General features: G+C 39.1%; 2 protein-coding genes and 1 long non-coding RNA gene across 6 annotated transcripts in view; 2 read left to right on the top strand and 1 right to left on the bottom strand.

The window, feature by feature from the left end:
• LOC105380236 (large proline-rich protein BAG6) overlaps positions 1–8,837 on the bottom strand; it is a 46,009-nt gene extending 37,172 nt beyond the window's left edge. For all 4 annotated transcript variants that reach the window (XM_048632426.1, XM_048632428.1, XM_048632429.1 and 1 more), the window contains exons 1-3: positions 8,495–8,837; positions 3,684–3,801; positions 3,081–3,232 (exon numbers count right to left, since the gene is read on the bottom strand). In XM_048632426.1, the coding sequence (XP_048488383.1) occupies positions 3,081–3,232; positions 3,684–3,801; positions 8,495–8,557 (333 nt within the window). In that variant the 5' untranslated portion in view covers positions 8,558–8,837. The remainder of the gene's footprint in view (positions 1–3,080; positions 3,233–3,683; positions 3,802–8,494) is intronic.
• A 298-nt stretch (positions 8,838–9,135) lies between these two features.
• On the top strand, positions 9,136–13,054 carry LOC105398176 (putative peptidyl-prolyl cis-trans isomerase dodo). The gene is made up of 3 exons (XM_011570230.3): positions 9,136–9,327; positions 10,610–10,822; positions 11,450–13,054. Exons 1-3 carry the CDS (start codon positions 9,267–9,269, stop codon positions 11,668–11,670), a joined length of 495 nt encoding a protein of 164 aa, XP_011568532.3. The 5' UTR covers positions 9,136–9,266; the 3' UTR covers positions 11,671–13,054.
• Positions 13,055–13,518: 464 nt separating this feature from the next.
• Positions 13,519–15,030, top strand: LOC125491235. The gene is made up of 3 exons (XR_007268200.1): positions 13,519–13,968; positions 14,333–14,498; positions 14,802–15,030. It is a non-coding gene; the product is annotated as an uncharacterized LOC125491235 (long non-coding RNA).
• Positions 15,031–17,800: the final 2,770 nt, after the last annotated feature.

Here is a 17,800-nt window from a genome sequence, read left to right as displayed (position 1 = left end):
GCACCCCACTTGGCTAATCTTTTTAACAGATGCATTGAGGTCGGTGTATTCCCCGATTTGATGAAACTTAGTAAACTAATACCGCTTTTTAAATCTGGTGAGAAAAATGATCCCAATAATTTTAGGCCTGTATCAGTTTTGCCAGTACTGAGTAAAATATTTGAAAAAATTATGCTGCATCAAATGCTTTCGCACTTTAGTATTCACGGCCTTCTCCATAACCAACAGTTCGGTTTCACCAAAGGTCGATCTACAACTGACGCTGGTGTCGCGTTGGTCACACATATTTAGTGCTTGGGAGGAACGTCTTGATGCTGTGGGTGTATTTTGCGATCTATCGAAAGCATTTGATTGTGTGGATCATGCCACTCTACTTATGAAACTTAAATATTATGGGCTAACTGGCAAAGCTCTTACATTATTGGAATCATACTTGAGCAACAGAACTCAACTAGTTGACATAAATGGAGTGCGTTCGGCTGGCTGTCCTGTCAGTATGGGTGTTCCCCAAGGCTCGATTTTAGGACCATTCTTGTTTCTTGTATATGTTAACGATTTACCGTTTTTGGTAGATAAATTATGTGAGATAGTACTGTTTGCTGATGATACTTCACTTATATTTAAGTTGAAGCGACAAGAAGTCAATTTTGACAATGCAAACAGTACTCTTTCCATAGTTGCTAATTGGTTCACTGTAAATAATTTAGCTCTTAACTCCAAGAAAACAAAATGTATTAAATTCACTTTGCCTAATGTAAGACAAGTAGAGACATATTTGACATTGAATAACGATAAGCTAGAGTTAGTAAATGAAACGGTATTCCTGGGTATTACAATTGACTCAAAGTTGCAATGGGGACCCCATATTGAGAGGATAGCCGGTAGATTGAGTTCTGCAGCTTATGCGGTTAGAACCATTAGACAGTTAACAGATGTAGATACAGCCAGGCTTGTGTATTTTAGTTATTTTCATAGTGTTATGTCTTACGGAATTCTATTGTGGGGACGAGCGGCTGACATTAATCAAATCTTTGTTCTGCAAAAACGAGCAATTCGAGCCATATATGTATTAGGGTCTAGAATTTCATTAAGAGATACGTTTAAGGAAATAGGTATACTAACTGTTCCATGCCAATATATCTATGAAAATATTATGTATGTTCGTAAAAACTTAAATTCATTTAGTAAAGTAGGAGCCACTCACGGTATTGAGACCAGAAACAAAAATAAGTTGCTTTTCCTCACACTCAGACTTTCGAAAACAAACACATCATTCATGGGGAACTGTATACGCTTTTATAATAAATTATCAAATGAAGCAATAAACCTTACTGAGCAAAAATTTAAGAATTATGTAAAAGCTACATTATGTAGTAAAGCTTACTATAGTATAAATGATTATTTAAACGACAAAAACGCGTGGTCTTGTCCACCTCAGCTAAGGCTATTGAAAAAATGAAATGGATATAGGTACTTAAGTAAAATTGAAGGTACTAGATATAAGTAAAAATTGTAATAGATTATAAGGAAAAAGTTGAAAAGATGCTCGAGGAGTTTCTTTCGCCATTTCTTTCCTTCTCAATGACGGGGCCTTTGTGAAATGGTGGTAGATGACTATCGACAAATAATTGTAAAATTTTACGTCGATTAAACCATTTGAATTTGAATTTGAATTTTTGAGCCAACAAAAGTTATTCGCTCACGCAGCGTGTCGAAAAAAATGGTCGCTTCGTTTGTATCGAAAACTGGCCATGTGGCTACGATTCCATTACAAGAACAAAGGACGGTTACTGCTGATTGGTACACAACAGTTTGTTTGCCGGAAGTCGTAAGAGAACTTCGTAAAACTAACCCGAATCGTCGTATAATCCTTCACCACGATAATGCAAGCTCTAGGGCATGCAATACCGTAATACCGGTATTCGTAATACCGGTATCAGGGACAAAATTCACGCTTTTTTCAATACCGGTATTGAAAGTTAATACCGGTATTGAAGTAATACCGGAATCGGACTTTTTAGGCTATAATTAGGCGATTAAGATATAGTATTCCTATGTACTGTGAAAGCGCACTTGTTTCCAACCGTTTGATGTAGTTTTCGGCCGATTGATATCTACTTTTGTCCATGCGTAAACGGACACTGGATGTAAAAATAATAATTTATTGTAAAATTTAAACTCTAATACTCAATTCTCGTAAAAATCTATTACAAAAAACTGCATTTCATTGCTTTTTCTCGTTTTATTTTGACCTATACGACCTTTAATCACAATATATGCCATTTTTTACAAGGAAATCTAATACCGGTATTAATACCGGGATCCCGGTATTGAGTTGCAATACCGGAACTCAATACCGGTATTGAAAATAGTTCCGGTATTGCATGCCCTAGCAAGCTCTCATACTCATACCGCTCGCAAAACAAGAACGTTTTTAAATTATATGGAAAACGTGGAGTTGATGGACCATCCTCCGTATAGCCCTGATCTGAGCCCCAATGATTATTTTACATTCCCAAGAATTAAAGATATGCTACGTGGTCAACGGTTTAGCGGCCCAGAAGAGGCGGTCGAAGCTTACAAATCAGCTGTTTTGACAGTATCCACTTCAGACTGGAATTACTGTTTCAATGATTGGTTTAATCGAATGAAAAAGTGCATTGAATGTCACGGAGACTACATTGAAAAACAATAAAAGTAAATAATATTATGATATCTTTGTACTTTTTTCTATTCCCGATCATTTCGGTATCGCCCTCGTACCTTCTCCGCCTTCACATTAATCTTGAAGCTTCAGGGCGTCACTAAGGCTAACTAACGCCGGCCATTGAAATAAAAACATGAGTTCTGTAACGCCCTTACACGTATCAAACGCTAAAATTTATATTTCTGGAGAAAACAACTCAGACTTCTACAGTCTAGGTAGGTACTTGGGTACTGGGTGGTTGGTTCTAAAAATCATGAAGAGGGGTTCACACGTGGCAGTTTTCGGAAAAACCCTTACTAACGGAAGTTAGATTTTCTTAAACAGGCGGCGCTAGTTTTCCTTTGGCTGAACCTAAACTAGCTACATCACTCACCATGAGCCGGCGCATCTGCTGCTGGGTGGCCTGCTGGTTGGCATCGGGCTGCGTGCTCTGGTTCTGGTTGGCCGGCGAGCTGGGCGCCACGTTGCGGTGGCCGGGGCTCGGCGGCGGACGCTGCACCAGGTGCACCACCTTGCCTTGCACGTCTGCGGGGAGGCGGAGCTGGTTAGTACTTGGGTAGGTTAATATTAAGAGAGCTGAGTGATACTGAGAGGGCTGGTTAATACTCAGACGCCTGGTTAGTACTCAAATAGCTGGTCAATACTTAGGTAACTCGTTGGCCGATCCGATAGCTGGTTAATATTCAGATAGCTGGTTAATACTGTAATAGCTGGTTAATAAAAAGAAACCTAGTTAATACTGAGAAAGCTCAGATAGCTGATTGTGGACAGGAAGGACTGATGCCCGCAAAATCGTGTATCCAAAATAGTCAGATCAAATTGGTATCAATGTGACATTGCGACTAACTATGAGTGGAAAATAGTAGTATCGGTATCGGCGCGGCTGATTTTTAAGGTATGCATGTCCAGCACACAATTTAGCCGCTCTCTAAAGACGTATTTCACGAAAACAGAATTCGACAATATTGAAACTTACCATATTCGGCTAAGGGCCTCTCATCCTGCAGAACGCGTCCACAAAATATGAGGCGCTGGAGGTTCGGCTCGATCTCAAGGTCTGTCTGAATTTTATTTTTCAACTGCTCGATAGTCGTCTGCAACAAATGTTACACGGATGTAGAAGAAACACAGTCGCAGAAGAGACTTATCTAAAGCATAATACAAATGGTAGCACTGATAATGCAAAAAATACTATATTATAATTATTATCGCTAGCACATCATCATCATTATCATCACAACCCATCAGGTCCCCACTGCTGGGGCACGGGTCTCCTTCCAATGAAGGAAGGGTTTTAGGCCTAGTCTACCACGCTGGCCTCTCAGCACAAGCTTGCTTGCGTTGGTGCACCCCAACACAAGCAAGCTTGTGCTGAGAGAGTTGTCGGGTAAGTGGGCAATCTGACTGTCAGATGTTTTTACTAGGCTTAACGCTTGCTGCCAAAGCAGCAACCGAGACCCACAGCTTACCGTGCCGTTCGCTTAACCTCAATGATCAGTTACGATCACTGAAGCTCACTCGGCTACGGACGCATCATCGCTAGCACGAGCACGCAAAAATAATAAGAGCCACAGCATTTGTGTCAAAATATGAAAATATGAAAGCAAGCCGCTACACTAATCACAATCACACTCGCTGATACGCTTAGGTACAGTGCTGTGCCCAGAGTCCAGATACAGTGAAACCTGTACAAGAGGGAATTCAAGGGACCAAAAAATTTGACCACCTTATACAGGGTGTCCCAAAAGTCAACGTCATCCCTTAAAGGGCTGATAGGTCAGCTCATGAGAGGCCAGAATATCACAAAATGACCTTAGTAAAAACTCGATAATTTTCGAGATATTGACACTTTTATAAATTTGCTGAAAATCGACACCTTGGATCAGTTTTTTGCGTGCCGCCGGTACAAAAATCCATATTGTAAGAATTTGTTTGGTGTTGCATCATCCTGTATAGCCCTGCTATTGATCGCAGTCAAAAAAATATCGAGTAATGCTGTATGTTTAAAAAAAACACGGTTTTCAAAGTCATAAAAGGTAATCGTATTTTTTTATAAACAACTTTGACTCTACATACTGTAAAAAAAATATACCACGCAAACCTGGCACCTTATTTGAAAAGATTGCTCATTTAATGTAGTTTCCAAAATGGTATGAAACGTTGCTATTGTTTCAATTAACAAAAAAGTTATTGCTATTTTAGTACAAAACGACCTCGATGTAAAATTGTTTGAAGGAAATTTATCTGACTGAATTTATTAAGGGTAAGTCATGTTGGAATGAGTAAAAGTAAAATAGGTGGTGTGGCCGGGAGTGGGAAAAGAGACAACGTTGTCACAGTTAATAAAAAAAAACGCATTTTGAGTATCTTTCTCGAAAAACGTGGACTATACCAACTCCACATTCCCCATAAATGTAGCGCATGGTAACGTACATTCCTGAGTAGTGCTAATGTGTGATATTGTACAAGTAAAACGCTTACATATGTACATTGTACACCCAGTCACCCACAGTATCCAAAAAAGGGACAGATCAGTTTGTCATTAACATTACCTCTAATTACTTGTTATTTATTCTAAAGTTATTGTTAAACAAAACCAAACTCTCAAAATTATGATTATGACCATTAATGAGTATTATTTTTTGCTGATTATGTAGTTAATATAATAATGTGGTGGTATAATTTTGAGAAATAAAAATAAAAGTCAATAAATGTTTGTTTTTTTTTTAAATAAGGTGTAAAAAACGCAGAATATGTTTTATAAGAGTTTGGTAAGTTTTTTCTTAGCTATTTTTGCGTCATCTATGTTGCCACGGCTGACCCCACCAACTATTTTACTTTTACTCATTCCAACATGACTTACCCTTAATAAATTCCGTCAGATAAATTTCCTTCAAACAATTTTACATCGAGGTCGTTTTGTACTAAAATAGCAATAACTTTTTTGTTAATTGAAACAATAGCAACGTTTTATACCATTTTGGAAACTGCATTAAATGAGCAATCTTTTCAAATAAGGTGCCAGGTTTGCGTGGTATATTTTTTTTACAGTATGTAGAGTCAAAGTTGTTTATAAAAAAATACGATTACCTTTTATGACTTTGAAAACCGTGTTTTTTTTAAACATACAGCATTACTCGATTTTTTTTTTGACTGCGATCAATAGCAGGGCTATACAGGATGATGCAACACCAAACAAATTCTTACAATATGGATTTTTGTACCGGTGGCACGCAAAAAACTGATCAAAGGTGTCGATTTTCAGCAAATTTATAAAAGTGTCAATATCTCGAAAATTATCGAGTTTTTACCAAGGTCATTTTGTGATATTCTGGCCTCTCATGAGCTGACCTATCAGCCCTTTAAGGGATGACGTTGACTTTTGGGACACCCTGTATGTAGTGTAGAGGTATTCCGTGTCCAAATGGACCTCAGCAATTTTCCAGGTCCCAATTATACAGGTTTCCCTTTATTAGCGCAGGTACCCTGCTTAGCCACAACAGCAGTGATAACAGCACACGGAGTATAGACCAGCATGCAGCACGACAAGACGTAAAAAACTGTCACTCACATTGTTAAATAATACAAAAGTCTTGTCATGACTGTATACCTTCGTGCTACATACTTAGATCAACAATATTTAGAAACGCATCCATGCACTTTCATACAAAACACACCCGCGCGTGGTGCGTGGCGCGACGCAAGGTATAGTAAAACTATAAAGTCCTGAAAACGGAAGTGGATCCTAACTAATTGTTACAGACCGTATTTAATCGTGTATTTTATTTATTAAAGGACAAATCCGTTAATAAGCCATTGCCAAACGGTATTTTATTTTTTAAATGTATGTAAATGTAAGTAAATAACTGATGCTAAAAAGCAAAATCTCACTCTTTAATGTCAGGACTTTATAGTTGGACTATAAGTATGGCACACTGAGTGTGTGATTTTGGAAGGGATTGATATGTGTGTTTGAAAATGGATTTCGCATTGAGTCAGCGCCACAGTGAATCCACAAAACGCACCTATGTGCGAGAGTATGTAAAAACACGCACGATGATGCATGTCTGCACTCCCGCAAGTACGTGCGTGGGTGTGTCGACACGCAAAATGCAGCGTGATGCGTGTGTGAATCGCCTTAGTATAAGCTAGCTTATCCATGAGAATAGTCTCTTCAGGGGCACATGTTGTTAGTACCTAGGTACAAAGAATCTAGAATAGCATTTTTGGTGGATCATTATGCCCTTAGCAAGGTCTAGAACCAACCATTCCCAAATTCGTGTAAATTTTATGATTTATATTTTTTTCTTATGTATGTAGTTCTTGTCGCCAATGAAACGGAACCTTTGTGTTACCCCTAGATGTCTGTATACTCTTCCACCATACTTCGATTCCAATGCAGGTTGGCGGATTTATTTAAAGATAATCATAATACATGTATTGTATTAATCTACATGCAGAATTAAATGTGCATCTCTGTAATGAAAAGCAAGCTATCATGGTGAGCTGATTCTCTGCATTTAGTCTTTGAGGTGGGCCATTATGCGTGAAAAAAGCAAGCATAATTACTACTACAATATTGTAAATGGTCAATATGACGCATTCATTCTGAAATGACTATTCAAATGGTGCAAAACGCCTTGATTCATTGAGTTGTTTCAACTTGATAAAGCAAAATAATCCAAATATATGAGCTTTTGCACTTTGTGTGGCGCATAGAGATTTACACCATTTTTTGGCAGTAAGTACCTAATTATAGTTTTCCTTACATAACAATAAGGATTCTTTTTGTGTCCTGTTTATATGGCACACATTTATTTGGAGCCTACTAAAAAACATTTCCGTGCAACAGCTGGTGCAGTCCCCGCCACCATAATTTTTTTTAGAGTTCTTAAACTCAACAAGCAATAGCCTGGAAATATGTTACAAAAACCAGTTTATTTTAGCCAGTGTTCAATTGATATATTTAAGTACAATTCTGATGAGGTATCCATAGTCGAGCTAGCTTCAGTGATCATAACTGTTCATTCAAGTTAAGCAACACATGGCACAGCCACCTTCCTGCATTGAAAGGAGACCCACCCCAGTAGTGTGGGCGTGATGATAATGAAGTAGGTACAAAGTTTTTTTTTCATTTTTTTTTCATTAAATAGGGCCTTAACCATACAATACTATCAGACAATAATTAATAATCTTAGCAAAATTCCCAAAATATTTTATTTTTATTTTCATTAAGTTATTTGCCAGGCTACACAAGTATACACAGGTAAATTTTGGTTACATTCGCTGTAATATGCATAACAATATTCATAGTGTCTAGAATATGTCTCCACTGTACATAAGTAGGTATGGATAAGCAAGCACATTATTCATGTCCTACAGATCCCAGTAACAGATTATCCATTGAAGGTATTCTAAAAGTGGCATCAGCTCAAAGAGCAATGTAAAATTATGTTAAATGATTCGCAGGAAGTATAATAGAATCTCAGATCTACTGCTTTGTTACAGTCTGTTATTGATCTTAAATGTACAGAATAACTATCTGCTACTGGGATCAATATGGTAGCAGAAATGTTTTCTTTGTTTGAAAAATCACAGATTTAATCATACCAAACATGCTATTTTGGATAGGCAATAGCTAAATTTTCCTCATACTGACCGAATATTGAATACTAAAGTACTAACGGACAAAGAAATACCCTCCCATCCCCAATGTAAAACTAATCAATGATTTTCGCGGTGCACATATTGATAACGTTTCAGAGTTGAAAGAAGCAAATTACTTACATCATCTTCGACAGAGAAGCTGTGGTTATTCCCGTCCAACGTTTTTATCGTAAAGTTAATCATTTTCACTATTTAAAGTCCACTGAAAAATATGAAAAGTAATGCGTAGGGCAGACTTTAGAAGCCGCCCGACCCGGAAAAAAAAACAGCAGCAGATAGTCACATACGAATTCACAATCTAACTGTTCCTTTGCAAGCACAACACATTAACACAAAGTTAAATCCTTAACCAAACCAGCAATTTGGTTTAAATTAACTGAGAAAAGGAATTTAGCACTTTAATTTGGAAATTCAAGACAACATGGTTGAACATTTCTTCCACTGCCACACCATTTTTATTTTTGTAAAGTTTATCTGTGTGTTGAATGGTGTTGCTGTAAGAAATTTTATTCTGAGTTCTAATGTGAGAGCTTAGAATAATAACGACTCTCGCATCAGCATTGTGTGAAAGAGTGTGCTGTTCCACCTCGCTAGACTATGCCAAAACTTGGATTAGGTATAAGTAAAAATTTCATGTTTTCTTTATAGATGTCAGAGTGTTACATTTATTTATCATTTTGTTATTCTTCTGAGGGCTGTGATTGGTGTCTCATCGTATAATCTGTGAATAATCGTGATGTCAATTTGTTGACAGCTGTCAATGTCAAATTTGAAAATGGCCACAGCGCGTTTGCGAAAAAATCATTCTTTCTCGAACTCGAAACTCTGCAAGGCCTTCACAAATTAATACTTTTCGGTTTCATCCTAAATTGCCGAGCTCGTGCGAACTATCATGTCAAGTCAAGAAGATTCACTACCCGAAGGGTGGGAAGCCCGCAAAAGTCGATCCACTGGTAAGCATTTTTTACTGCTTATGCTTGGGACCTGCGCTTTAGCCATTACGCCCCATAATTTTACAATTACCTGCAAATATATATATATTGTAGATTCTAGGTTATTTTAATTTCACAGGTAGTTTAGGTGCGCAGCACAGTTATTTGTCTCGTCCTACAAGTTCACCGGTCTCGTTGACCTGTGTCGTGTGGACGCTTTCTCTGTATGCATGATCTCTACACCTGAACAATTAATATAGGTACAGCCGGCATACGTCGCGCATGTCCCGTTTCAAAACAAAATCCTTTTATGCCTTTACCCCACCTCTGTCCTCTCCATTGGTAAGCAATTTTTCGATTTTATAGTTTTATAAAGGTTTAGTCACTGCCTGCCAGAGTTTTAGTTCTTATTCCCTAACTGAGAGAACTAAGTTTCATGAATTTATCTGTGTATTCATCTGCCTGAGAGAAAAATCTATAATCAGTAAGTAGCCATTTCTCAATCTGGGTCCATTTTGTTTTATGTTTGCATCTCATATTGTTATGATAACTATGAAAGCACTAGGTGTTTTTCAACTTTTACCCTAAGACTTGATCTTTAGACATCATGCAAAAACTACATAAGTATTTATAACTATGAAAAGGTTGATGAGGAAGTTATGATGATAGCACATACCTATAAGTGGCTTGAACTATTTTATTGGGATATTAGTATAAGTCCTTATTAGCCATTAAATTACTATGTATACTCTATAGCACTCCATGCCTAGACATATTATGCCTATACAAAGTCACAAATAGATCCAATGGGTTCTATTTACACACATTTCTTTGTTCTTTAGTTGCATACTTCTTTGTTGTTTACATACATGTATGTAACTGACCCAATGTTCAACATAACTAGCTTGAAACCCTTATATCATAATCAGCCTGCAAATGTAGTCCTTTATAATATATGATGATAAAAGATTAGTCACATTGAAAGGATGAATGAACAAGGACTAATGAAAGGAATTTTCTGTGTGGAGATGATTTTTTGTGTCAGTAGGGGACATCATAGGCAAATGTATGTTGTTGCAACCAAATAGGTGAAAGCCACTACATTAGCACTTTCCGAAACCGGCAAGAGTGCATGAGGAGACTTATGAATGTAGTGTCCAATGGTGTTTATTAGACATCCTCTTGACAGTGTTAAGCATGTTAGGCACATTTCTTATCACAAGCAAAAAACCTGATTGCCAGTCAGCCTAATTTTTCCTCTAAAAACCACAGTAACACTTACAAAACCTCTTTCCCATTCCAGGCATGACATACTACCTGAACATGTACACCAAGAAGTCTCAGTGGGACAAGCCGGAGGAGCCAGCTTCGCGGGACGATGAGGACGGGGAGGAAGCTCCGCGTGCGGTGCAGTGCAGCCACCTGCTGGTCAAGCACTCCGGCAGCCGCCGCCCCTCGTCCTGGCGCGAGGAGAACATCACCAAGACCAAGGAGGAGGCCATGGAGATACTTGCTGGTATGTTCTATTTTAATTATATGTTTGTAGGTAAAGTCTTTTAGTTTTTGATAAACAGCCTTTTCCTTTTTGATTGATTTTCTTTTAAAGCTGCAAGTTATGCCATTACAAAATAAATACTCATGTTAGAAACCAGGACTCAGCAGCAGTGGTGGATGTCATCATGACTCACGCAACTAAGTTTAGCTGCTGACATCTGATAGCATTATTGTCATTGTTGTTTGCGTAAATAGGTTTTGGCCTCTGGCCTTGCATTTCCATGAAAGCTGTGTTTGAGCTGTTACAGGCATTCTTACATTCACTTGGGCTGGAAATGTACAGAACAGAATCACCTTAGTGTTGCAAAAGCCAGTAGGATATTATAGATGTTCCATATTCATACTAAAAGTGCTGTACTATTTCTGTTAGTTATTGGAAATATTGTTTTACATAACAGTAACTTTCTTCTTCCCAATATTCATTGAATATAGGCATAAAATTTTTCTGATCTTGTACTCAAAGATAGCTGAAGCTGAACTTATAACTGATAATAAAAAAAAAGATCGGGACGAATTGAGAACCTCCTCCTTTTTTTGAAGTCGTTAAAAATAGGCCATAAATATAAAATTTAAATTTCTTCATTTCCAGAATACCGCCGCCAGGTCGTGGACCGCGAGATCCCGTTCGAGGAGCTGGCCGCCCAGTACTCTGACTGCTCTTCGGCCAAGCGCGGCGGCGACCTCGGCCGCTTCAAGCGGGGCCAGATGCAGAAGCCCTTCGAGGACGCCGCCTTCGCCCTGAAGGTCGGCCAGCTCAGTCAGATCGTGGACACCGACTCCGGAGTCCACATCATACTGCGGACCGCCTAAATCCTGAGGGCAAAATTTAATGTAGTTTACGTTGCAGTTTAATTTTAGCTGGAATGGATATTTTGATTCGGTCGAATTGGTGTCATAGCCGAGTAGATGTTCTGTTATTCACGTTGTTAGTTGCTTTGGTCTGTACTTAAAATTGAATAATCTTGACTTCCGACTTCTGATGAACCTCAGCTATTTGGTATAATGATGGACTAAACCAGTTTTAAATCAGTTTGCCACTACTCTTAAATTAATTATTAACTTTATTGTGTGCCAATGCGGATGATTGGTATTGGTATTGAACTTTTTGCGTGAATACATGAATATCTCTCTGGCTATGATGTCGATGAATGATGAAATGGTAGTAAAGAGGGGTGCTATAGCTAATCGCTTTTTTATGTATGATTTGTACACAATAGTCTTCAATGGGATTCCCATGCTAACTTATATTTTTTAATATAAGATGTATCCTTTCGTTATTATATGTAGTTATATAATATATTCCAACAGAGTAAGGATCTTGTTTTTTCGTACTTATACGAATCTAAAAATATTTGATGTTGTAAACATCGCTAATTAATTATAACTGAACCGATTTGTTGTTCATTGATTTTTGATATTCCAGCCAATTAACAGTAGCTGTACTGTAAAAAAATATACCAAGTATGTATAAGTATATATTGTAATATGTTTAAAACACTTATTTTTAAATGCATTTAAAACTTAGGTTAAGTTTACTTTATTATAGTAAGAACTACTATGTATGAAAGTTTAGCTTTGGAATCGCATGCTTAGTATCCATAAGACTATTGGGTATTCCCTACTGTTTATTTCAATTCTGTATTATCGATGTGAAACTTTAGTACATTGTTTCTTATACCAAAACGGGGATAAGGCACGCTACCTACCCCCGTGAGGACAAATGTACAGCGGCTGACGGACACAAGAGAACACATAATTAGCTTTTAGACGACTGTGCGGCGCAGCGGTCAGTGACTTCACTGTCATAGACTAAAACGCAGTAGGTCCCGGGTTCGATTCCCGGCCGGGGCAGATGTTTTGTTGAAAAACAAAAGTTTGCTCTTAGGTCTTGGTTGTTCCCGAGAGATGTAATAGGCCCGCCTCCTGTTGCATTGGGACTAACATAACAATGGCGAAAAAAAAAAGTCAATGCTTAAGTTGTTATAATTTAAGTTTTATTTATTACCTACAATCATTGGTAAACTTTAGACTTTTCTTGTGATCGTTTATAGGTTTTTTTTTATCAAGAATGTTGTGATGAAGTTAAACAAATTCAAAGCATACCTTTTTTTAAGACTTTACCTACTTGTAACTACTGTAACCTGTAGTTTTTTTTCTATTTTTCTGAAAGAATGAAATAAAACCAATTCAAGTAGCCGGTCTTTTATTTGTTTAAATAAAAGTTTGATAACCCATTATAATACATATGAAAATTGATTAAAAAAACACGAGCAACGAACAGGTAGGTAGCGTGGGACACACTCCAGCCCACTGGGACCTTTTGAATGTTGAAGACACAGATGTGGCACTCCTTGGGATTACACTTTTGTGCTTTGTCAAACTAACCGACCATCAATCTTAGAAAGAATGATTATTGAATAGGTTACAAATAGGTGGTTTGTTAGTTTGACAAGGTACTTCCACTATGTTATTGTAATTTAGACGTTTCTTTATGTCTAGTAAGTAAAGTTGGTTTTCCTTTGCAGTCGTAAAATATGTATGGGATTTCGAATGTCAAAAAACCAATAATATAATGGACAGAGTATAGTTAGGATCTACTACATAAATATAAAACCTAATACGGCCCTGCGTTACTGCCTCCCAAGTCCCAGCAAACGGGGGGCGATTCATATCTCAACCGAAATATTTGTAAAGCGATACGAACGAGTTACGATATGAAATCCGCAATGTTCAAAAACGCGATTCATAGCACACATACTTTGATCTCGTTTTCATATCGCTAGTTCGTATTTGGATGGCTTGAGTGAAATGAATGAAACTATATTTTTTTTAATTGCCATGCAAAAATAATAAATACTACCACTAATTGTTTTAAATAATTTTGTTCCTACAATATATTTTGTTGGAATTAGTGTCGATAGTAAGTATCAAGAAACGGCTTTTTAATTCAACGTTGAAGAAATTCATAACCTGTGGCACTTTTGACAGCCGCCATGTTTTCTCCATAAAAACATTGATTTTCTTTGCTCATTTTCGTGTCAACGTAGTTTTTTTGGAAAATAAGAAGAAAGGAAGTTTAACTTACTTAGAAAAATACGACTGAGACATGTAAGTATCAATGTATTAACCTATTTTTTTTGAAATATAAATGTTACCGTGTAGTCCAGCCTGGCCACGTAGCCCGCAGAGCCGACGACCGCTGGAGTAGAAAGGTTCTGGAGTGGAGACCCCGTGTCGGCAAACGGCGTGTCGGTCGCCCCCCAACCCGTTGGTCTGATGATCTGCGGAAAGTAGCGGGAAGCCGCTGGATGCAGATGGCGGGTGACCGTTTGGGGTGGCGATCGTTAGGAGAGGCCTATGTCCAACAGTGGACTACGGAAGGCTGAGAGAGAGAGAGAGAAATGTTACCGGTTGTAGTCAAGAAGGTATTGTAATTTACGATGTATCCAATTTCTGTTTTGAATTGTTTTAGAAACACAAGCAGCAGCTGATGTGCTTGAGTAGCAGAAGGAGCAACTGCGTTGTGAGAGGGCCACGGCTTCAGCCCTCACAATGATAGCTGATTAGCTGAAGTAATGAACAGACAGGCTGCAGTCAATGAGAGGCTTCTTGAGGAGGGGTTCCTCATATGGAAAAAGGTAGGTTATTCCCAAATGTTTGGCTAAATAATAGAATAGAATTTAACTTCATTGTTACCCCAATAATGTCTTAGGAAAACTGGTGTTGAATATTTATGTTACAGCGTAGTTTTGTTTAGTATCTGTCTGTAATTTTTTAGAACAATATCATACTGAACTTTTCATTTTGTCTTTTCTAGGCTAATGAAAGGAACAATCAAGACCAGACTTAAAGTAAAATAATACGTATACATAATTTATATCGGAATAAGTACAAAATATTTTTGTAGGTATATGTTTTAACTATAAATTGAAAATCCACAGATTTTAGCGGCGACGCAGTTGCGCGACCAGTGAAGCTCTGGCTCCGCGACCGGCGTGGAGCGCGCGGTCCGCGCGGCGCTGCTGCGGCTGCTGCGCGGGAGGATCCCGTCCCTGCGCATGCGCCTGGCCTTCAATGACCTCACGCCTCTCTTCTTCCTCTTCTTCATGCGTCAATTCAAACAGAGGAGCACCTGTGATTACTGATTACCTAAGTTCCTATATACAATAATAGTTTAATAATTGTTAACAAAATATTGTATATACATATAAGTATTAATAATTACTTATACAAAAGGCTAAAAGCATTTTGTACCAGCCAACCTATAGGAGAATATGAGAAAAATAATAAGACTTTAATCTTTGATTGCCATTATCTGTAGCTTTATTAAGTGGTAAAGGGACCTAATTACTACCTATATTTTTTTAGTATTTGTGATAATTCATAGAATTTATTAGTTCTATCAATAAATAAAATATACATGCATTACAATGTGTTTAATTCATTAACTTACAATTTGCACACTGAGGGAATGTGTATGCTTTCGGTTAAAATATTCTTCCTCATTCTGCGAGGGCCTCAGGCCAAAACCCACACCAATCAAATAAATATCACTAATACAAGCTTACTATAAAGGAAAATTACGAATTCGGTAAAGATGGAAACGTATCTCGTAAGGACGGCTGTCCGGCTGAAAAATGGCTTGAAGATCTTGGAGAGATGCGTACAAGGTCAATTTCACTTTTAGCAGTATTTTCTGAAAACGATCTAACAATTTCACCCTTTTCTTCGAAAGTTTAAAATCGCTAAAACGTCAAAATATGACAGATAAGCGATATCAAAAAGTTCAACAAAAATCGAATCGCGTCATTCTCCATTCCGTTCATTCATTTTGCGATCTCGAAACGATCTTACTATGTAGCTTGTTTTTAGTGCCATGTGAAACGCAATTTCATAGCTCGTTCGTAAAAATCTGAAAACGAGATGAAAACGAAGTTGTTTTTTTGTGACACGAATCACCCTCCTGAAAGTTGACATTGTTTATTATCATCATTGATTAGAGCTTCTACCTATTGCAAACTGGATGTTTTTCTGAGAAAGAGTTCAGGATCTATGCTAACGCCATCTATGTGATTTTAACTACGCTAACTAGTTGGGCAGAAAAGTTTTGAAGTGGAAAATTCTTCATGAAAACAATATTTTGTAACAGTTTTCATTGGTAGAGTAGATGGCACTACTTGTAGGTATTATGCATTGTATTATGAGTTAATAATTCGTTCAAAATACTGTGCTACATTCCACTGAGATGTCTGTGACACGTACAACATGTACTCATTTAATTTTTCTTGTTTTTTTTATTAAGTACCTACCTATAAGCTATAAGTACCTACCTGAAGAATTTCTTCGCGATTTTTGTGTACGTAACTACGCCACTCCAAAGTACTTGTCTACCTACTACAACAAGAGTTGTTGTTTATGTAATACGGCGATTATTGTCAATATGAACAATAAATAACAAGAGGGGTCTGTAGCTAGCTAGACTCAAGGGGACCTGACATGACCTCGGGGTCCCGATAAACATCCGGTGCCTAGATAGGACGTAAGTAGCCTATAGCCGTAAGTGTACCTACATACAGGTAGGTTACAAGGTAGTAGTGCCAACAAGGCAATAGGTACCTACTATCTATATTAAATGATCAGCAAGCCTAAATTCGTCTACTTTCATGGAATACTCTCCTTTCATAACCCTGCTCATTTTGATTGTATAAAACGCTTTGCAGGTCGTTGCAAAAGTGGTAAGAGTAGGTAAGTACCTAAGCAAAAAATCATTCTGACTTGGTCGTAAATTCGAGTTTTTTTAAATCTAGTTCTTTATATTACTGTTGTTATGTTTTTGTTGCGGACAGCGAGCTATCCATCCTGCTCGCACGCACAGCGCTCCCTCGCACCCACGCACGGCGCGCTTGACCAATGAGCGCGCCTCTCCCGAGTCGAGAACAATGGAGGCCTATTGGTCTCAGGTATAAATACAGGCCCATTTTCCCTGTATTGTCAGTCTTAGCCTCGCTTCGACTCAGAGTTCTGCTCAGCGCAAGCTAGCAAGCTCACCTCCGCCGACCGCAAGGAAGGCACCCAAAAGGGTCGAACCTCCGCGTTCCCCTTTTTCCGCACATGGTTGCGTGACTCCGACCGTAAGGAAGGAACCCCGACGAAGGCGAATCCTCGATTCCCTGAGTCACCCCGCCGAAATCCGAGCCAGGGAGCAGACTTCGCGCGGGAGGTAGCATCCGCTACTCCAGACACCCGTCTGGCCCAGCAGCGACGCCCGTCGCTGCTACCGCGACGCCCGTCGCCTCCACCGTGACGCCCGCTGCGGGTCGAGCCGGTAACCACCGCTGCTCCCCGCAGCCCCTCTCCAGACACCCGTCTGGTCCAGCAGCGACGCCCGTTGTTGCTACCGCGACACCCGTCGCTCGTCGTTGACATTCACGACGCCCGTGGCCCCGACGCCACGCCCGTGGCCCCGACGCCGCTGCTGCGGGTCGAGCCGGTAACCACCGCCGCTCCCCGCAGCCCTCACGAATCCACGGTACGGGTCGAGCCGGCATCCCGCCCTCCCCGTGACACCAGTATAGAGAACAGTGACTAAGTGAAAGTGATTACGAACTGTGATATGGACACTCGTCCTTTAGTGAACCTTTTATGCCTGTTTCTTGTATTTGTGTTAACCTTTGTGTTCCGTGTGATTGTGTAAATAAATTCCTCTTGTTGAGGAGAGTAGAATCGAAACGGTTTTTCTTTTATTCCGCTCAGTCCACTGCTGTCCTCAACAGTTTGGTCCTTCGAGCCGGATCCGTTTCCTGACGGATCAGTGATACCAGTGTTGTGCAATGTTGCTGACGCGCTCCACGCCGTCAGCCATCCCGTTTCCCGCGGCGCCGCTGTCCAGCGCGCGCCGCGCCACCGCTTCCGCGGCGCTGCCGTCCGGCACGCGCCGCCT

Source organism: Plutella xylostella, chromosome Z, assembly GCF_932276165.1.
Source record: "Plutella xylostella chromosome Z, ilPluXylo3.1, whole genome shotgun sequence".
Lineage (NCBI taxonomy): Eukaryota > Metazoa > Arthropoda > Insecta > Lepidoptera > Plutellidae > Plutella > Plutella xylostella.
This window is presented reverse-complemented; position numbering and strand designations above follow the sequence as displayed.